The 21,025-nt window shown below is 37.3% G+C and overlaps 3 protein-coding genes across 5 annotated transcripts; 2 read left to right on the top strand and 1 right to left on the bottom strand.

Annotated features, from left to right (window-relative positions):
- Nucleotides 4,543-8,142, top strand: LOC109950000. Its single transcript, XM_020567343.1, has 6 exons — nucleotides 4,543-5,586; nucleotides 5,660-6,488; nucleotides 6,636-6,798; nucleotides 6,888-7,190; nucleotides 7,270-7,435; nucleotides 7,645-8,142. Exons 1-6 carry the CDS (start codon nucleotides 4,543-4,545, stop codon nucleotides 8,140-8,142), a joined length of 3,003 nt encoding a protein of 1,000 aa, XP_020422932.1.
- LOC18773172 (WD repeat-containing protein 43) lies at nucleotides 13,778-16,977 on the top strand. Of its 3 annotated transcripts, XM_007205683.2 has the most exons (8): nucleotides 13,778-13,927; nucleotides 14,678-14,769; nucleotides 15,203-15,295; nucleotides 15,596-15,837; nucleotides 15,925-16,007; nucleotides 16,097-16,208; nucleotides 16,507-16,581; nucleotides 16,661-16,977. In XM_007205683.2, exons 3-8 carry the CDS (start codon nucleotides 15,214-15,216, stop codon nucleotides 16,844-16,846), a joined length of 780 nt encoding a protein of 259 aa, XP_007205745.1. In that variant the 5' UTR covers nucleotides 13,778-13,927; nucleotides 14,678-14,769; nucleotides 15,203-15,213; the 3' UTR covers nucleotides 16,847-16,977. The 3 variants fall into 3 exon arrangements, with proteins under 3 accessions (XP_007205745.1, XP_020422920.1, XP_020422921.1); XM_020567331.1 differs by lacking the exon at nucleotides 14,678-14,769; XM_020567332.1 differs by lacking the exon at nucleotides 14,678-14,769 and having other exon boundaries at nucleotides 13,787-13,932.
- LOC18772697 (late embryogenesis abundant protein 1) lies at nucleotides 18,469-19,401 on the bottom strand. The gene is made up of 2 exons (XM_007206394.2): nucleotides 19,282-19,401; nucleotides 18,469-19,083 (listed from the first exon to the last, which is right to left on the bottom strand). The coding sequence occupies exons 1-2, from the start codon at nucleotides 19,333-19,335 to the stop codon at nucleotides 18,679-18,681; spliced, it is 459 nt and encodes a 152-aa protein (XP_007206456.1). The 5' UTR covers nucleotides 19,336-19,401; the 3' UTR covers nucleotides 18,469-18,678.

Below are 21,025 nucleotides of genomic sequence, written 5' to 3'. Positions count from 1 at the left end.
ATTTATTGCATTGTATATTTTTTTAATGCACTTCCAATTATTTATTTTGAATAGATCATACAAGCACAAATGTGGTTCGGTGCCACGGGGCAAGGGAAAAAAAGTTTTGTGCATTTCCAATGTTGGAAAATTGTCAAGGATTGTTCCAGATTCAAAATTATTCCTACCGCACCCCCGGTTGTGTTGCATGAGACGCCGCTCCACGAATCGCCATCAACCGATTCGCCATTAGACTTCCCAATGGAAACGGAGTCACCACTCCCACGTCCGCCGAGACCTATTGGGAGAAAGGCGGCAAAGGCCAAGAGAGGGGCCACTTCGAACATTGATTGTGTTTAAATATTCGAGCAAATAGCTAAGAACAACTCTCTAAGATTGGAGAGAGACTTGAGGAGAGATGAAGCGGACAAGGCACGATTGGAAGCCTTTGCAATTGAAAAGCAACATGCAAAAGAAAAAGACGACAATGAAAGAGAGATGAAAATCATGGCTATGGATACGAGCCATATGTCTCCTGAAACAAAGGCCTATTGGAAGCATAAACGAAGGGATGTGATGAGAAGAAAACTTTTCCATGACGACGGACCTAGCAATACGGATTGGCTAAATGATGAAAACCATTAGATTGTATTGTTGTATTTTTTTATAATTGTTGTATTTTTTTTAAATTGTTGTATTATCCTTTAATTTGTTGTATTGTTTCTTTTTTATTCAATCAAAAAAGCATTCTCTAATGTTGTATTATTAAAAACATTTGAGCATTCCTCACAAAGATTAATTAAAAACAAACCTTCATTTATTGCAAACAACACACAAAACAAACCATACATAAAAGCATAATAATAAAAAAGACCTCGCAATAATTCCACAAAACACAACACACAAAAACAAAGCATAATTAAAAACAAAGCATAATTCCAAACAAAGCACGAATCTAGCCTTCATCCATTGTGATTGCCTTCCATCTGCCACAAGTGCTCGATCAAGTCAACTTGACGTCTTTCGTGAACATATGAAGATTGCATTTCTTGATAACGATCAATCATGGGGTTGTTGAATCGACCATCCTGAACTAACGGTTCGGGCTTCATTGGTAGTCCATTTGGTCCCATCGGCCTTTCATATATTCTTGTCAACGCCTTGTTTATAGGATCGGGTTCAAACACCTCTGGAGCATCGTAGTCATACTCATCCTCCACAATCATGTTGTGGAGGATGATGCAAGTCATTATAATACTCCTCAGCACCTCCTCGTCTAGCATCCGAGCAGCACCCCTGATAATTGCCCAACGAGCTTGCAAGATACCGAAACACCTTTCCACGTCTTTCCTGTAACCTTCTTGAAAGGAAGCAAAACTTCTTTCCTTCTCGGATTGGGGATTCGGAATTGTTTTCACGAATGTCGTCCACCTAGGATAAATTCCGTCGGCAAGGTAGTACGCACCAGAGTATACGGTATTGTTGATTTGGTATGTGACCTGAGGGGAATGACATCGCAATACCTCGTCGAACACCGGGGATTGACCAAGGACATTGAGGTCATTCTGAGATCCGGAAACCCCAAAAAAGGCATGCCAAACCCAAGTGTCGAATGAAGCTACGGCCTCCAAAATGATACTTTTTTGGCCCTTCTGATTCCCATACTCTCCTTGCCATGCAGTAGGACAATTCTTCCACTGCCAATGCATGCAATCGATGCTTCCGATCATTCCTGGGAAACCTCGAGCCTCGCCTTTTTGTAGAAGCCTTTGCAGGTCCCTCGGAGTGGGTTTGCGAAGGTACTCCCTCGTGTACAAATTTTTCACTGCATCACAGAATCTCACCAGGCACTCTAGGATAGTAGATTTTCCCATCCTTGCAATCTCATCCACCACTACAAGGAAAAACCTCTTTTGCGATGAAATTTTTAGCGACGCACCATATTTGCGTCGCCAAAAAGAGAATCGGCGACAAAATTTTTCCAGTTGGTCGCCAAAAGATTCGTGATTTTTAGACATCCGTGATGACTTGAGTCAACTAAATAGCGACTAATTTATCAACTAAGGGCGACGAAAGTTTTTGGTGGTTAGGCAAGGACTTGGCGACCAAACATATATTTGGTCGCGATTTGCGGAATTGAGTGTGCGCGAAACTTCAAAAGTTTTGGCGACGAAAATATTGGGTCGCTGAGTTTTAATGTGTTGTCGCTAAGTTAGAATTGGCGCGTAAAAATTTCGTGGGGCCAGTGACTATTTGGTTTTCGTCGCAGATCATTGTGCTTTAAAAATGTAAGCCATAAAACGACGTAGTTTTATGTATATTAGCATATGGGCGACCAAATAGTTTTTGGGGCTAATCTGGAGAGTTTAAATACAAAAATATGAACTAAAAAGTTCCCGACTGGTTATTTCCTCTCAGACCCACTCTTCGCTGCTTTTACATCGGCAAAGGAATCCTCCACCGACGTCAGCAGAGCAATCCTCCACCAACGTCAGCAAGCGATACTCCATCTCGCACGCCTTTCCTTGCCACGGTCAAGAATCGACGGCCATCTGAAAACTCCATCTCCGAAGTCCTCCTCACTATGTGTTTCAACGGAAAGCTTATGGTGAGTCTACCTTGTCTCTCTTACCTTCATTTTCTTTTGAGCGCTGATTTTCAGTTGTGGATTCCATTTGGTTGCTGAGAAAATAATCAAGGAAAATCGGAAATAGATACCCAGGAATTTAAATCGAAACTGAATTTCAGTGCTTGATTTTTCCTTTCTGATATCTTAAATGCTTGAACATTCAACAGTCCAAGTTTTCTGAATAAAATGACTTTTCTTTTTCAAGTAGTTAATTATTGTGGGTTCTATGTCAAATTTGAGTAGGGTTCTGTGTCTGATATGAATGCCCTGTTTTGCATTTGATGTGGGTTCTGTTCAAATTTGAGATGTTTCACTTGCACACGTACCCAATAATTATTATTATTTTTTTTTTATGTTTTAATGCTTTGAGTCTGATTGATTGTTTTCCAAGTTTTGAATGTTTGCTTGATACTTCTGGATTAATTCTGAATTTCTTTACTATCTATTAGAAGAAAGAATATAACAATTCATTTATATAATTGAAGTAAAAAGTTAGAAGTTGGAAGTTGGTCTGTGGGTGTATTTGTTTCAAGGTTCGTTTGCCTTTGTCTGTGAGCTTATGTTTTTTTATTTTTGTTATTGTTATTGATTTTTTTGCCAATGTAGCTTATTGAGTTCTCTTATAGTTTAGGTATAAGCTAGCTGCAAAGTTGTCTCTATATTTTTTATATAAGCTATAGCTGCAGGGTCATCGTCCCATAGATTAACTGGTCAGTTTAGGAATTATTTTTCTTTCCCTTAGTATTGGTGTCTGAGTGTAGTACCACTTAATTGGACAATAGAGTTTAACTGATGGAGTATCATCCTTCAATGTTGGTTTGATTGTTTTGGAAATCCTTTTCAAGCTCTTCCAGCTACGTTTTTTTTTTCTTTTTTAACAAACCATTTTGGCTTTATGTGATGATCACTGGTAGCTTGAATATTATGGAAGGTCATTCAATTAGCTTCAAGGGTAAATTTTAGTTAATTTGAAATGGTTTTTATAATCATTTATAAGGCATAATAATTAAGAACTGTAATGAGTTATAATTTGTTATGGAATTGAGATGAAGAGCCTAATTACTAATTTCAGATAATTCATATACTACATGAGAGACATGTGACCTTAAGTCTGACTTTATTCATTGTACATGTTATAACTGTATAAAGTGGATGTGTTGATTACAATATTATTTTGAACCATTTGGTTTTTTGTTGAGACTTTTATCTTGGATATTTGGTGCTTCCTGTGATGTCTTATTATGTTACTGTTTTGAGTTAACTCAGAAAAATAATGTTTTTCTTTGTTTAATGATGAGTGGTTAAACTTAGAGGTGAAGGCATATACTATTTTGAGTTTGAAGACTAATTTGGACTCAAGCCCTCCAAAGAAACATTGTCTAACAGATTTTCTTTTTCTTTTTCTTTTTTGCAGTAGGGTGTTTGAATTACTTGCCTAAGAGGTATGGATAGCTAAAAATCTGGCATCTGCCTTTTTTTTCTTTTTTTTGACTTGTGTCATGGGTTTACTGTGTCTAACTGAATATATATATATATTTTTTCAATAGGTTGTTTGGAATACTTGCTTAAGAGGCTATATTTGCTGTAGAGGTATGAATAGCTACAAATCTTGTGCCTGCCTTCATTTTTTTTTTACTGTTTTCATGGGTTCAACTAAATTATGCAAAATAATGTTGAAAGAATTGTAAAAAAATTTTGTCACCATGATACTTACCCTTGAAAAGCATAATTAATATGGAATCTCTCTTTTTATAATTTTCATGTGAAAGAGTTATTAGCTTGTCATTCTGTGAAAGAGTTATTTGCTTATATCTATAAATGTGTTCGATCTAATCATGTTATGAAATTTTGGAACTGCTTCAAGTCATCACCGATTGAATTGGATAAGGCCCATTATAGGATGTATAAGAAGACAGAGACAAGGTGTGTTAGAGATGAACAGGGATTGGATACACAATAAAAACAGGTTGAGTAATCAATATCGTGCTGGAATTCAGTCATTTATGGAAGTTGCAAGCCAACATGTGGATGAGAAGAATGAGACTCCATGTCCATGTATGAAGTGCCAGAATATGAATTGCCATTCTCTTCCGGTTGTCCAAGCACATTTATGGCAGTATGGGATGTCAGTGGTGTATCACACATGGATATACCATAGGGAACAATTTGAGATAACAAGACAAGCTTCACCTCTTGCAACTGCTCAAGAGGCACCTCGTCTTGATGATTATACGCATAATATTTTGAATGAAGCATTCACACCAGACTTGGGAGTTGTAGATGATACATTGGGGGACAATGAAGATGTGGGGGATGATACCGATATACATAGGGTTGAGATGGATAAGTATGAGAAGTTGATTGCTGAATCTCAAAGACAATTGTTTCCCAGTAGCAATGCATCAGTTTTGACAGCAATGGTACAATTCATGCATACGAAGGTACTTCATCATTGGAGCAACAAGTCATTTGATCAAATGTTACAAATACTCAGTGCTATTTGTCCACAGCCTCATAGCATTCCTCCATCATTCTATGCCGCTAATAAGATGTTGAAAGATTTGGGTTTGGGGCATGAAAAAATTGATGCATGTATTTACGACTGTGCTTTGTTTTACAAAGAGCATAAAAGTAAAGATAAATGTCCAGTGTGTGATGAGCCTAGGTATAAACCTAGTACTAGTAAAAAGAAAACAATGGTGCCCCAAAAAGTGTTGCGATATATTCCTCTAAAGCCGAGATTACAGAGGTTGTTTATGTCTGAACATACATCAGGTCACATGAGGTGGCATAAGAATAAACGAGTTGATGATGAAGGTGTTATGAGGCATCCAGCAGATTCTATTGCTTGGAAAGAGTTTGATAAGATGTACCCTGAGTTTGCCGAAGAGCCACGAAATATAAGGTTAGGCCTTGCAACAGATGGGTTTAACCCATTCGGGAATATGAGCACATCTTATAGTATGTGGCCAGTGATGGTGGTTCCTTACAATCTACCTCCTTGGATGTGTATGAAACAACAGTATTCAATAATGACTTTGCTTATTCCAGGCCCAAATTAAGGCACCAGGCAAGGAGTTGGATGTGTATTTGCGTCCTTTAATTGATGAGCTAAAAGAGTTGTGGGAACAAGGTATTGAAACTTATGATAAGTTTACTGATACAAGGTTTAACATGAGGGCACCTGTAATATGGACAATCAATGACTTTCCCGCTTATGGGAATTTATCCGGTTGGAGTACAAAAGGTTACAAGGCATGTCCCGTATGTCTTGAGGATACAACATCTACCAAGCTGAGAAATAAAATTTGTTATATGGGGCACCGTCGCTACTTGAAAAAGAATCACCCTTGGCGTAAGGATTCTGAAAATTTTGATGGAACTATTGAGATGAGGGATCCCCCAAGAGAATTCTCTGGTGATGACATATTACTTCAGTTTAATCACCTTGTGCATCGTAAACTTGGTAAACATCCTGATAATTTGGACAGAAAGAGAAAGCGGACACCTATAGAGTTAAATTGGACAAATAAGAGTATTTTTTTCGAATTGGAGTATTGGTCCAAGTTGAAAATAAGACATAACTTGGACGTAATGCATATTGAGAAGAATATATGTGACAACATTGTTGGAACGTTGTTGAGTATAGAAGGAAAAACAAAAGACACACCCAATGCTCGTTTGGATTTGAAAGACATGAATATACGAAGAAATCTGCATTTAGATAAAGATGAAAATGGCAAGATAAAGAAGTATGCTGCAGAATATACATTAGAACCGGCTGATCGTCGAGCATTTTGTGAATTTTTGAAATCTATAAAATTTCCGGATGGTTATGCTGCTAATATATCACGAAATGTCAAAGATGAGAAGATCTCAGGTTTGAAGACTCATGATTGTCATGTTTTGTTACAACGAATTTTACCTATTGGAATTCGGCCGTACTTGATAAAAGAAGTGTGCATGCCACTTGTAGAATTGGCATGTTTCTTCCAACAAATTTGTGCAAAGACGTTGAATATTGCAGATTTGGACAGATTGGAGGTTGACATTGTGGTCATTTTATGCAAACTTGAGAAAATATTTCCACCCGCCTTTTTTGATGTCATGGTTCATTTGGCCTTTCATTTACCACGTGAGGCCAAGCTTGGGGGACCTGTAGGATATCGTTGGATGTACCCGATAGAGAGGTAATACTCAGTCATCATCTTTTTATATTTATTTTGATTAGATTCTCTTTCATTTGTATTTAAAGATATTAATATACAATGATTAACAGGATGCTAGGAAAGTTAAAGGGCGATGTACGTAATAGAGCTAGACCAGAAGGTTCAATTGTTGAGGGATACATTGCAAATGAAGCATTAACTTTTTGTTCAATGTATTTTCGTAATGTGGAGACTGTTTTCTCTCGTCCTGAACGAAATGATGATGGTGGCGAAGCCAATGCTAAGCTCTCAGTATTTTCTCAAAATGCACGGCCCTTTAATGGCTATAAATTTCTTCAATTGTCTGAAGGAGAAATGGAACCAATTTATTGGTATATCTTGGACAATTGCGAGGAAATTGAACCATTTAGAAAGTATGTAAATGTAATTAATTCTATTTTTATCACTCTGTTTTCTTATTGCTTTGATTTAACTTTCTATTTATTTTTTCAGTGAGCATCGTCAAATATTAGAGCGTGAAAGCTTATTTAACATAGAACATAGACATAGGCAGTCGTTTCCCCAATGGTTCAAGCACCATGTCAAAGCTTTGTATAGTGAGGAATCAACATTGGTGACTAAAGAAGTGTATGCATTATCATATGGTCCTGATGAAAGAGTTTGTATGTATACATGATGTGTTGTGAACGAAATTCGGTGGCATGTCAAAGATATAGAAGAAACTCGCACAACTCAAATAGTGGGGTCATGGTACCAGGGAACTCATGCTGATCAGCACAACTCAAAATAGTGGGGTCATGGTACCAGGAACTCATGCTGATCAGGAAAGTAATTTTTATGGTAGATTAGTTAGTGTTGTTAAAATAGGATTCACATATGGCTATCATGTTATCCTTTTTAAGTGTGAGGCTTGTTCATGATTACCATCTCACGTCAGTGAACTCAATGAATTTATGGTACAAAGATGATCCTTATGTGCTAGCAAAACAAGCACAGAAAATCTTTTTCCTTGATGACCCATCCTTGGGTCATGGTTGGAAGGTAATTCAAAAAATTCCACATAGACATGTGTGGGATGTTCTTGAGAATGAGGTGGCTCACGAGGCAGAAACACTCTACAACGATGGTGTGGACCAAACTGCACATATTAGTGTCAGACATGCACCAGAAGATAATGTTCTACTCAGTCCATCACTTCGTAGAGAGTATGTTGAACCTGAAATTGTTGTCGAAGATATTAATTTTGAACATGTCCCAACTGATATGGAGGATGAAGATTTTATTGATGATGATGATATTGAAGAAATACATTCGAGTGATGATGAAGGCAGTGTTCACAGTGATGATTATAGTGATTTGGATTGAAGTGTTAGGCTGTCTTTTGTTTAGGCACTATATGTTTCTTAATTATCTTCAAGTTACTGTATGTTTTCCTTAATCTGTTTTAAGGGGTAAGGTCTGTATATTGAAGAAATATCTTCGGATAAGGTTTGCATGTGTCCTCCCCATGTAAATGAAATGCATGTGCGTGTTATTTTTCTTTCCTATTGATAAAGTATTATGTTCAATTATTTTTAGATGAATAATTCATTTATCTCAAGCATGTTTGTGATGAGAATCAATGTCATTACAGCTGAAGTATGATGTTCAATAATTTATATTTATTTTTTCAAGGAATGATCTGGTAGTATATTGTTGTATTCTCTCTTTGTTTATGTGTCTGTAAGTGTAGAATGACACTTACGAGGGCTGCTACCTTAAGCAACAATAACAATAGGAAGAAAACTTCAACTCTACTACCACCACAACCACTTGAGCAACCATGTCAGCTGCCACAACAACAATCAACTCAGCCACAACAAGGTACTTCATCAACCTCAGGAGGGGGTTCCCACCAACAGGGTAACTGATACCATATTTTGTGCCTTTAATTTTTATACCTTTATTTGGTGCACTCTAGTTACTGTTTTTTGTTTTGTTTTTTTTTGGGTCTCTAGATGAGGGAACGCATACTCAAACTTCTCCACAGAGGAAGAACACTCGTGGCCGAACTGTGGGGGCTGGCACTTGTGATGTTGTGAAAAAAAGGAAGAGTTTGATTCCAATACGGATGGATCCATCCCAGAAAATGGTGGCGACTATTGAGGCTTAGAAACTGTTCATCTCTGAGATTGGGTTAATCACTCGCAATAAAGCTCCATTGAATGTTTTAGGGATGAAAAAAGTGAGCCTGGAGATGAAGAAAGATATGGCACTGGGATTGCAGGTAATCTTATCTAATTCTTCGTTGATTATAATTTAATTTTGTTCATTTAGCTCTCTTTTTATTTCAATTCTTCATTGTATTCTAGGGGAAACTGAAAAATTTGTCCTTCAATGTTTCTATTTGCATTGCAAAATTATAACTAATACTTGTTTTGTTTATGATTAATTGATATTAGTTCATGTTTGATGTGGACTTAATGGATCCGGATATATGGAAATTTATTAATGACCATATGCACTCAACTTATAAAGAATGGAAAGCAAAGCTCCACAGACACTATAAGCAATATGCTTCTGACCCTGCTCTTGCACGAGAAACACCTCCCCCTAAAAAGATCTTTGGTACTCGAAGGACTCTAGAAGAGTGGCATTATTTGGTTGATACGTTGTACACAAATGAGCAATATCAGGTATTTAATGTATCATAACATCTGCTGTTTTCATTTTTTTTGGTTGGGAACTTATTCTAAGTATCAAATAGAAAAAAGAAAAAAAAAACAATTCATGTATTTAATCAAAACAGAAACGCTGCAAGACCAATGCTGAGAACACAAAAAAGAAAGAGTTCGATCATACCGGGGGGTCACGTCCTTTCCTAAAACATATGGAAGCTGCTAGAGAGGTTTATAATTTTTGGTCACTTTAAATCTTTATTTATTTATTATATTGTAATAATTTCAAGTATTTCTAATTTTCTTTTTGTTGGGAAAATATAGAAGGGTGAAAATCCTACATACATTAGCAATTGGAACAACATGCATATGCTTAAGGGTAAGAGCATGTGGATCAATGAGGCTGCTGAAATTAAAGGGGTAAGGAATACATAAACCTGCTAACAATTAACTATTGACTTGCATAATCTGCAATCCAAAAGATCAGCCAACTGGTCATGCAAGTTTTTGACGGCCCATTATTTTAGATGCTAATTGTGTACTTTGGTTTTAGCATCATATAAAGGCTTTATCCATTGCAAATATAACTAATTAATTAGAAACACAATGAAGATATGTGTCTTGAGTTTTATAAATTTTCCATGATCTTATATATTGACAACCAAAAAAAGTGCATGCTAAGATCGTTTTGAAACAGAGCTGCTGCAGTTGTACTTCTCTTCCTCTTTGGAGGCCCAATTCCAAACACCTATTAAACATATTCAGTTCTAATAACCCGTTGTGCTCTTAGAAGTTAAAATAGACCCAATTATAAGGGGCCCATGTTGCTGGGCAAATATTTATAATCCCTGTTTTTGGAATTTTCTTGTATGTATTGTTGTTGCTTTCAGGAGATGCTCAAAAAGATCTTATAAGATCTGTGAGTATTTTCAAACTTTCTGCAATCTGCATATCCGAAGAGATCTATTCCATTTTTTATGTGCCTTTTCCTTTTATTATTTGCTTCAAGTTGAATTTTTTTTTTTTTTTAATTGTGACTGTTTGATTAGGATAATTGGCATTGCTAGTTTATGAACACAATTGATCATACTGGCATCCCATTTACTTCATTCTTTTTATGCATTTATATATATTGACATATCTATATTTTGCTTCTTTTTGTAGAAGAAGATGAATGAAGAGTATGAGAAAGCCAAGCAACAAGTGGCAGAGAGTTCAGGAACTCCACTAGATCAAGTCACTCCCTATCCCACAACAGTTAGAGATCATGACTGTAGAACTTGGGGTTGCAAAGGGCAAGAGGATTCGAGGCTTGGGTTCTAGTCTCCGAGTGGAGAGTTCGCATAGTGGTGGATTTGCCTCTTCTTGTGCTACAGAGCAAAAGGTTGAGGAACTTCAAAGCACAGTTGGTGAGTTGAAAGGCACAGTAAGTGAGCTTCAGGGCACAGTGGGTAAACTTTTGGATGTCATTGAGTGGATGCGAACCCATGATGGTCCTCTACCCTCACATTTAGTTCCGTCCCAGCATGTTGGTGATTATCCTTGTCATGATGATCAAGGTAATAGTGGTGGCTCACGTAATGTTTATGAAGATCTTGATGATATTGGAAATAGTCATTAGGTTGTGTGTACATCTACATACTTGATGGTTTTTGTATCTAGCCTTCCTTGGGGGTTCTATGGGGCTTCTGTATCTAGCTACTTGATGGTTTTTATATCTAGCATACATACCTTGGGGACTTTTGTATCTAGAATACACTGATGTGTGCTTAAACAACTAGTATCTTTTTGAATAGTAATTATCCTATTTCTATTAATTTCATCTATTTACTGTTTTTCAAAATCTTTATGGACTAATTCATATTCTGTTACAAAGATTGAAATATAAATAATTATATAGAATAAATAAATAAATACACATCTTGGCGACGAATTAGTTTTCGTCGCTCCATCTGATAATACCAATACCTATAGTTTTGGCAACCAATCAGTTTCGTCGCTCATTATGAAAATAACCAAACCAACTAAAATATGCTACAAATAAACTACATCTTTCACGACCAAAAAATTCGTCGCTGAAATATTCAGGCGACCAAATATTTATTTCGTCGCCAAATAATTCCATGTTCGCGGGAATTTTTGGTATTTTGGTGGCAACTTCCTCTCTATAGGCGACCAACTTAGAGCTGTTTAGCGACGACACATTTGTTCGCCAAAATCTTTTAGCGACGAAATCCTATTTCGTCGCATTGTATCTTTTAGCCACGAGCTTTCCACGACGACCTTGGCAACCAAAAATATTCGTCGCTATTTTTCTTTGGCGACGAAATTTGGTGTTATAGCGACCATCTTGTTTCGTCGCTAAAAGGGATTTTCCTTGTAGTGCACCTGCTCTGCAGATGCCCCATAAGCAAGCATCCGCAAAGCAGCTGTAAGTTTTTGCTCCGGAATAAGACCCAAAACTCCAACAGCATCATGCTTTTGAATGAAGTATGTGTCGTAATTACAAATATCATGCATGATTTTTTGGAACAAATGTGGCTGCATTCTATATCTCTCTCAAAACTTATGAGCAGGATATAACGAATTTGGGATAAAGTAATCCTCCAAGAGATTCTTACCCCGAGACTCTCTGTGTCTGTCCACATTCGGGGCACGACGACGATGGTGTTGGCTTGATTGATTCATCATACACACCGCCGCTACTTCAAGCATTTCTTCCTCTTCTTCATCGGCGTCCCGGTCTTCTTCCTCACGTCTACGCCGGATTTCTTCCCATTCTTTCTGTTGCCTCTCCAACACCCTCCTGAAGTTTGACATTGAGAGTATAATGTGTTTTGTAAAATCTGAGAAATGAAGGAATATATCAGAGATGGTGTGAGAGGAGTGGTGTTGATGGTGTAGTTATATAGAGGGATTCAGAAGATAGAGATGACACGTGGCACAATTTTAGAGGGTGAAAATCTTATCTGAAATCTGAGATCACTATTTGTAAAAAAATATCTGAAAATCTTATCAGACATGGGACACGTGGCACAATTTTAGAGGGTGAAAATCTTATCTGAAATATGAGATTATAATTTTTTAAAAATATATGAAAATCTTATCTGACATGGGACACGTGGCACAATTTTAGAGGGTGAAAATTTTATCGGAAATCTGAGATTATAATTTTTATTAATGAATATCCGAAAATTTTATCTGGAATAAGACACATGGCAACCGAGATTCACATCCGAAAATCTTATCCGAAAATTTAATTACAAAAAATTATCAAAATTAATGATTTAAAGTATAAAAGAATAGGAAATAAAGTACAATGAATAGTAATTGCCCTAGACTTGCCTTAGACTTTGCCCTTGTGGGTGGAACCACAAATGGCAAGGCTGACACTATTCACGTGAATATGTCAGCCCTTGCTTGCCCTTGCCTTAGACTTTGCCCTAAGGGGTGGAGTTACTCTTAGGATAAGGAGAAGGAGGAGGATGGGGAGGAAGTGATGGTGTTGAATAAGAAGAAGGTAGCATGGCTCGTTGATGTTTGCTTAAAGTGAATGTGATCATTGTAACATAAAGTTTAGGGTTTATATATTTTAAAAGCAAATAAGTTTATTCCCGCATCCGAGAATTTGTGTTTGAATTTTCACTTTTTTAACATTGCTTGTATCGAAAAATTATAACCAATTTATATGAAAGTTGCCTCCATTATTCCTTGATCATCTCCCATTTCTTTAGATTTTCAGTCCTTTAAATTTTATTATTATTCTTGTCTTATTTTCCTTATTGAAATATTATGTACTTGTATAATATCTCTAACATTTTCAGTCAATTATTATGTTTCCCGATCAATTATTATGTGTTCACACATAATATTGTGATGTGAAGTTGGCAATTCGGAAAAGATTTCACACTATTTCATTCAACCAGCTGGATACCTAAAGAACTTTCCTCTTCTTTTTTTTTTTTTTTTTTTTTGGTAATTGTTAATTGTTAATTACCATATTTTGGCTGTCAATAGGAAATTGATTGTGATTGATTGTAATTGACAATCTTAAATTACCTTATGTTTAAGCAATTTAACAATTAATGATGGGCAAGTGGTTTGTACCTCAATATTTGTCCTTGCACGTGCAATCAAGTTTCTAGATTTGATTCCCTCTCAATATCGGTCGTACTAAAAAAATAATAATAATAAGTAAGATGGTGTAAATTTAGGAGATTTATTTTCTGGTTGATCTAGGCCGAACCGAAGGAAGGAGAGGTTACTTTTCGAAGAAGAAAAGCAAGGCCCAAAGGCCCAAGAAGCTAACAAACCAGTTGCCACTTACAAGGCCTACAAGTCGTCCTCTTCTTTCGTTCCCTCCCTCTCTTTCTTCGCCTCTTATACTCCTCAGTCCTTACAGCCGCCGCCTCTCAATCTCTCGTCCCTTCTCGTCACTCCCCTTTAAACTCCATTGAAGATTGTTGCCCAAGCTTCCAAAAAAATCTCTCAAGGTAAGGTAACTCATTCTTAAACTCTTTTAAAGTTCAAGCTTTGTTTTTTTCTTTTTCTTTTTCTTTTTACATTATGACTACACAAGTCTTCATCCTATTTGGTTATGGTGCTTTCGAGAGATGGATTTTGCTTTGAGGCTTTCAATTTTGTTTTGCAGCTTGTTTTTAGATGGGTTTGTTGCTCTGTGTTGTGTTGGGTTGCCTTTACCTCTTCGAAATCATTTTCAGCTTATTATTATATAGATTGGTCGAGTTAAACTCAAATTATTTGTTCATATTTCTTGTTACTTTACTCAGTATTATACCATCACATATTTGCGTGGATCACCTTTTTATACAGTGCCTCTTTTCGCTAAGTCTATGGTAGACCTTGTTGACGGAGACGGAGGTTAAGACTGTTTGGGTTATTCCAAAAGGTTGCTATGATCTTCTCTGTTCCCATTGTGTCATTTGGGGCAGGGGGAAGCGTGCTTCAACCTTATGGGGTTGCTTGGTACAGTCTCTATTTTGAAACATTTGGATGGAGCGCAAGAAGAGGATTTTTTATGAGGATGAGGGAGTGGGTGTTGGTGTGTCACTTCAGATTTTGGGGCTTTTTTCCTGGTTCCTTGTGTTTTTCTAGGCCATATATGATTTCTTTCAGTTCTTGAGCTGGGCCCAAATGAATGCATTAGACTTAAAAAGGTATAGAACAATTTTTTTAACATAGGCCACCTAACATGCAACTAAAACGGTGCGTATTGTAATTAGGGCACCTAACATCATCTTCTTCACTAGTTAGCCGCCTCTTCTTCGCATAGCAACTGTCTGCAACTGAAGATTAGCAGCAGCTGCAAGCGCAAGTAAGTTCTTTTCTTTTTCATTCTTCCTTCTTCCTCCTCCTTCTTCTTGTTCTTCTTCTTCTCTTTTGGTTGCCGTCAAAATTACGCCTTGACGTTTCGGGACCGTATCGATGGAGCATATCATATCGCTGCTGCTGTGATGTGAAGTGTTTGTTTGCGACTTGGTTTCTTTGGGTCTTTCTGGTGTAGCAGTCTTTGTGTAGTTTGGCTGGTGTCTTTGTTTTTTTAGTCTGTTTTTCTGTTGTTGCTCGTTTGGCTTGTGGATTTCTTATCCACCTGTGTGTTCCTCTTCTTTTTCTTTCAATAAATTTCGTTTCTATTAAAAAAAAAGGTTGATATTCTTTTATTTGATAATCATTACTATGAAAGCACTTCTTGAATTGTCCTGCTGTAGAAATTCTAACAGAAACTTCATATGCCTTTTCACTGACAGCAACTCCGCCAATGAAGAGTAAAAAGGGAAGTAAGAAGCGTGCAGCAGCACCGGATCCAGATCTTCCAACTGTTAAAGACATCGTTGAACTTGGTAAGGGTTCTTATACTTGACACGAAACTAGGAGCACCGTTTGACATTTTTGAATAATACTGGTTCTATTCCAAACCCCTCCCCATTCAAGAGGGGGGAAAAGGAAAGGATTAGATAAAGTGCACTACTGCGTGTGTACTATCAAAATTAATGTTATTATGATGAAGTATAACGTGAATCATGACTATTAGATATTTTATTCTAACTTCCTAATTGTAGATTAGGAGGACAACTGTTCATGCACAATATACAAATCTTGAGCATTTGGTTTGTTGATATGTGTATCCTTTACCCATGTAGGTAATGGAGAGGCTGCAGACGGAGTCCTTGTTGAGGATGATTTGAATGAACTAACCATGGGAGAAAAACTTGAAAGTTTAAATTTATTAGATAATGATGGACCAAAGAGCCAAGATAAAGAAGACTCTTCTCTCAATGCAAAGCCTCCAAGTGCAGACTCTGTTCATATTTTACTTAAACAAGCACTACATGCCGAAGACCGTGCCCTTCTATTAGATTGCTTATACACCCAAGATGAGAAGGTATTAGCTCCCATAGTTCATATTAATTATTTAAAACTGATGTTTTAAGATAAGTGTTAATGTGGATGATATAATCTATTGTTTTAGGTCATTGCAAAGTCTATCTCACTATTGAATCCATCTGGTGTTTTGAAGCTCTTACAATCTCTCATTTCTATTATTCAGTCGAGGTAAGGTAGCTAGTAGTACACTGTATATGCTGGATTATTTTTTGGTTTACCTAATTGATTCATTTTTATGCTGTATTTTTTTACTCCAGGGGTGCAATTTTGGCATGTGCACTTCCATGGTTGAGAAGTCTACTTCTTCAACATGCAAGTGGTATAGTGTCCCAAGAATCTTCTTTAAGTGCTTTGAACTCCTTGTATCAGGTCAGCAACTTTTAATATAGATATATCCCCTCCCAAAGAAAAGTTATTGTTTAAGAAAGAGCCAACTGGACTTTGTTTCGAAATCGAAATTACTTGGTTGAAATGTAAAATTAAACCTTAGGAAGTGGCATGCTCATGCTCAACGTATATCACTAGTTCATTTTCGTTTTTCTTTCATTTCCTCTTTCTTCTTTTCTTAGAGAAAGTTGCAAGTGAATAATGAAATGCTTAATATCATGTCATAGGAAAGCCTTCTAGTTTTTGTTTTTTCTAATGGAATTTATCATTATATATGCAGCTCATTGAGTCCAGAGTTTCCACTTTTCAGTCATCTCTTCAACTATCAAGTGTCTTAGACTTACTTTATACAGGGGTAAGGGTGCTTGTGTTAGTGAAATTCATTGCAAGTGAGATACTCTCGAAAACTTAGTTAATGCAAGCTTTTTGAACAGGTACTTGATGATGTGGATGAGACAGGCACCACAATTCCTGTTGTTTATGAGGACAATGATGAGAGTGATGAAGAGGAATCTGAGGATGCCATGGACACCGATCAAGACGATGAAGATGAAGAGGAATCAGATGCAGCACTTGATGGTGTTAGTGATTTTGAAGGAATTGAGAACATAAGTGATTGATGCAAAATTTGAGATTCCTTCTGATTGTATTCAGATGGGGCTGATAATGTTCCTAATTTATTAGTAATTGTACCAATCACATGAGCATTCAATATGAAAGAAATTTTGTTGCATGCTTGTCTATCCTTCAAGTCGAAAAACCTTGGAAACTTGTGATGGAGATGAAGAAATTTATTAGGCATATGGAGAGGAGGGAGAGAGAATGGTGAGTCACGTGTGATCAGTTTTACTTTCTCCACCATCACTAGAAGTTTCCGAGGTTTTCGGTTGATAATGTATTAGAAGGGACTCTGAGTATTTGAATGTCACAAATCAGACAATATTTACATCAAATTCACTGTATTCACATGAAAAATACCTAACCAGCACGAATGAGCTTCAACAAAACAACTAAACGATAAAAATTATAATTTCCCCCCCCCTTTTGACACAAGCCAACCAAGATTTCGACAAGATGATAACAAAGAGCCAAGCGAACCTGTCCAGGTACTTCATCGAATATACTCTTTAAATACTCATATATATTTAAAGGATAGAGCTGTGCGGATATACCATTTAAATATTCAAATATATGGAAAACGTACGGTTATATTCTTTATAAAAATAAAAAGTTTTTTTTTATTTTAACAATAGTATAGCCGCGCGGCCATACTCGGGTTTTTAATGTTTTACAAAATAGTATAGCCGCTCGGCTATACGATTTTTTAGCTTTTCGTAGCTACGAGGCGCTAGGCGGTGATCTTTTTTTTTTAAATAAATGGTAAATAAATAGTATAGCCGCGCGGCTATACTATTTTTGACACGTGGGCTTCCAATGGCTGGAGCTTCCAATGGCTGGAGCCTGGGGGCGCTAGGCGGGTCACTTGTGTTACTAAAATAAGCAGTATAGCCGCGCGGCGATACTCTTTTTAGTATAGCCGCCCGGCTATACTCTTTTTCTAATTGTTTTTTATAAATCGTGTAGCCACGCGGCGATACTCGGGTTTTATGTTTTCAAAAAAATGGTATAGCCTAGCGGCTATACTATTTTTGACACGTGGCACTAATCACCTGCAACCGGAGAAACAGGGAAACTTTCCTGGCAGCAAGTTTCTCACTCTGTTCTGCAACTCCAGTCACTCGAGTCCAGTAACCTCAACACACGCACCTCACTAGGTGCTCAAGTCGTTGGTTGATAACCCAACTAAGTCCAAGAGATACTGATTTCTGGGTTGATTTTTTGTTTTCAAATTTATTTAAAAGTTGGGCATCTGGTTTAGCAATTCAAGTTTTGTCGTTTTGTTTGAAGGTGTGTGTTTGGTTGCTTTAGGCTTGATAAGGTGGTAGAGAACCCACAATTGACACAGGCGATTGGAGGAGAGAACCCGCCTGTCGAAACACGTATAGCCGTCAATAAATAGGTAAAACCGGGTTTAGCCGCACGGCTATATTCGTTTTTTAAAAATAGTATAGCCGCGCGGCTATACTATTTCTTAACAGTATACTATAAATAGAATTTACAAGTATAGCCGTGCGGCTGTACCCTATAAATAGAAATTTCCTAAAGTATAGCCGCGCGGCGAGACTTTGTAAATAGAATTTTTCGAACGTAGAGCCGGCGGCTACACTGCAAAGAAAGACCCATGAAATGTAGTTCAGCGGATTGCATTTCATATATGACTGAAAATTACAATTCCACTCCTATGACACTTAAAAACCAAAGGCACATTCCCATCTATCTCACAGAGAGGGAAAGCACAGGACTTCTAAAACTTTGCCCGGCAACGACAACATAAGCAACTTAAAATACAACAGCTGAAAGTGCAGAAAGTAACAATATATATCACTTCAAACTAGTCCCTGTCCTTCCTATAATAAGGAGTGTCTTCATCTTCATCCTTGGCCATGCCAAAGGTACTTTTGACAGCATCAGCAGCACTCTGTGCCATGTTCTTCACACTCTCTCCAGTCTGCTGGAGGAACCCCCCAGACTTGTCCTTCCCGGCCTCCGCCGTATCTTGGGCTTTTCCGGCCTCTTCCGAGGCCTTCTGCTTGGTCACCTCCTTGCTCTGCCAGACCTTACCCTTTGCAACATCTGCTTTATCCTTGGCAACTTCTTCCTTCCCTTGGATCTTGTCTTTGGTTGATTGCGCTGCACCCCTTGTTCTCTCTTTGGCTGCCTGGGCCGTCTCGTAGGTCTTGTCCTTCACTGCCTGGGCTTTCTCGTCTAGTGAGCCCATCATCTGGCTTGTCTTTTCCTGAGAAAACAAAAAACTAGCATATATAAATACTTGTTGAAATGTAGCTAAACGAATGCTGGAAGCTTAAGTGGTCCACAATAGTTGTCCCGTGCACCGGTAGTTCTGAGTTCAAATGCCCCTTCTTCAATATATAACTTGTATAAAAAGAAATGTAGCTAAACTAACATGTCAATGCATGCATTGTGAAAGAGTTACCTGAGTTTGGCCCTTGGCTTCACCAGCCCTGTAGCTCTGCCTATGAGATGCCATTTCTCTTTCAACAGAGTGATTGATATGCAGGAACTTCTGAATGTTTTTGAGTTGTAAACCGTAAAAGGTTACTCTTCAAGTTTGTGATGCTGGGAGAGAGTAGCAGTGCTTGCTATAAATACGACTTGAAGTGGGCTAGGTGATTGACATGTGTCCTGAATGTGGACACATAGATGACACCTGCCTTGCTCTCATAAGACATCGATGACTAATATGACTAAGCCTACACCACGTTGCCAGGTGTTGGTTTCGCTTCAGACATACGATTTTTTACTGAAATTGATGCCTGCACTCTATCTATCATGCTAGTATTGTATGATTGTATCCTTGTAATTGCTTGAATAATGTAGTGTTACTGTTGTTTTTTACCCTTTTTTTTCTTATACAAGTTATATCGGGATGGAGATTTTGAAGATTGAATCTCGGATGGGTTGGTGACTGTTCTTAACAAATTGATGTAGAACAGATGGCAGATTTTATCGCGGTTGAGCTAGAAAAAGGACGTAGCGGGAATATGCAGTTTTGTCGTCCAAGCTCCGATTAGGACGCAAAATACCTTTTCGGAAATGGAACGAAGCCACGAGTATAACTCACGGCTTTGCCGTGACATAAGGTGGATTTTGGCATTCTGAGGTCGTTTGGCCTTCCAAAACTGCAGTTAAAGTTTGGTAGTTAATTTTCCAATAAATTCTGTTTTGGACAGTTTAGGAGTTACGTTATTAAGACTCCAAATTAATCCTGTTTTTTCAGTTTTATGTAATAACTCCCCTAGTAGTTGAAGGGTTGAGGGTTGTTGAGAAATGTGTATTTAGACAGGTTTGTCTAATGTATCTGGAACTCAACTTTTAATCATATTATTCCAAGAGAGCTTCTCTTAATTTTCTGGTGGAATCCAGTTTTATTGTTACTCACGGTTTCGCTTGAAACCTTTGTTGCTTGTGCTGCGTCACAAATTGAGTTACAAACTCTTTATATTTTTAACATCTTTAACCTTTCCTGTACGATGTAAAGTAAATTTTTTCGTTGTATCCAAACCAAGCTGCATAACTCCTTTGCGTGGAAATGTGCTTTTCACAAAAAAAGTATAACAAACTTTCATGTGCTCTCTTGCAGCCCATTAGCGCAAATGCTAAGGTTGGTTATCTTCTAATCACTCGCAAAAATCTAAACATTCACCATGATTATAAATTAATTAACCTTCTTTTACACACAATTAAACATTGGATTATTTGTAATCTTTTGCTTTTCAATTGAATGTCTTTCTTGAATTGTTTGTATTCATATCTCTTACACGGGATTAATGTATTTCTTTCGGTATAGGCCACAAGAGTCTCGTTGGATTTTTCCCACCATAGATTCTTTCCAAAGCAAACACATAAATATTCTTTTTCTCTCTTTCTTCCTCTCTCTCTCTCTCTCTCTCTCTCTCTCTCTCTCTCTTATCTAAAACTAAAAGTATGTACAGACGTTAAAGATCATGTAGAGTCAGGCCCAGGTCAGCCAAGCACAGTTCAACATTTTGAATTTTGGGTGGTCACATTCTTCTCATGGTTGTGATGACAACTATTCTAAACTTTTGGTGATCAACACATTACCATTAACTAAAAGTAGCTAAGCCACCAACTGCATCATTTGCATTAACTTCCAAAACCTAGTGGAAATAATTATGATAAAACAGAAAGAAACTCTT

This window comes from Prunus persica, chromosome G6 (genome assembly GCF_000346465.2).
Source record: "Prunus persica cultivar Lovell chromosome G6, Prunus_persica_NCBIv2, whole genome shotgun sequence".
Lineage (NCBI taxonomy): Eukaryota > Viridiplantae > Streptophyta > Magnoliopsida > Rosales > Rosaceae > Prunus > Prunus persica.
The sequence above is the reverse complement of the archived record's forward strand: the minus strand, read 5'-3'. Positions and strand labels throughout refer to the sequence as shown.

Bases quoted from the DNA above. Each gene is read 5' to 3' on its own strand.
- LOC109950000 (XM_020567343.1), top strand. From the start codon at position 4,543: ATGAACAGGGATTGGATACACAATAAAAACAGGTTGAGTAATCAATAT. The intron at 7,191-7,269 runs GTATGTAAATGT...TTATTTTTTCAG, and splicing joins GAAATTGAACCATTTAGAAA to TGAGCATCGTCAAATATTAG. The intron at 7,436-7,644 runs GTTTGTATGTAT...TTGTTAAAATAG, and splicing joins CATATGGTCCTGATGAAAGA to GATTCACATATGGCTATCAT.
- LOC18773172 (XM_020567331.1), top strand. From the start codon at position 15,214: ATGAAGAGTAAAAAGGGAAGTAAGAAGCGTGCAGCAGCACCGGATCCA. The intron at 16,008-16,096 runs GTAAGGTAGCTA...TTTTTACTCCAG, and splicing joins ATTTCTATTATTCAGTCGAG to GGGTGCAATTTTGGCATGTG. The intron at 16,209-16,506 runs GTCAGCAACTTT...TTATATATGCAG, and splicing joins CTTTGAACTCCTTGTATCAG to CTCATTGAGTCCAGAGTTTC.
- LOC18772697 (XM_007206394.2), bottom strand. From the start codon at position 19,335: ATGGCATCTCATAGGCAGAGCTACAGGGCTGGTGAAGCCAAGGGCCAA. The intron at 19,084-19,281 runs GTAACTCTTTCA...TTGTTTTCTCAG, and splicing joins AAGCCAAGGGCCAAACTCAG to GAAAAGACAAGCCAGATGAT.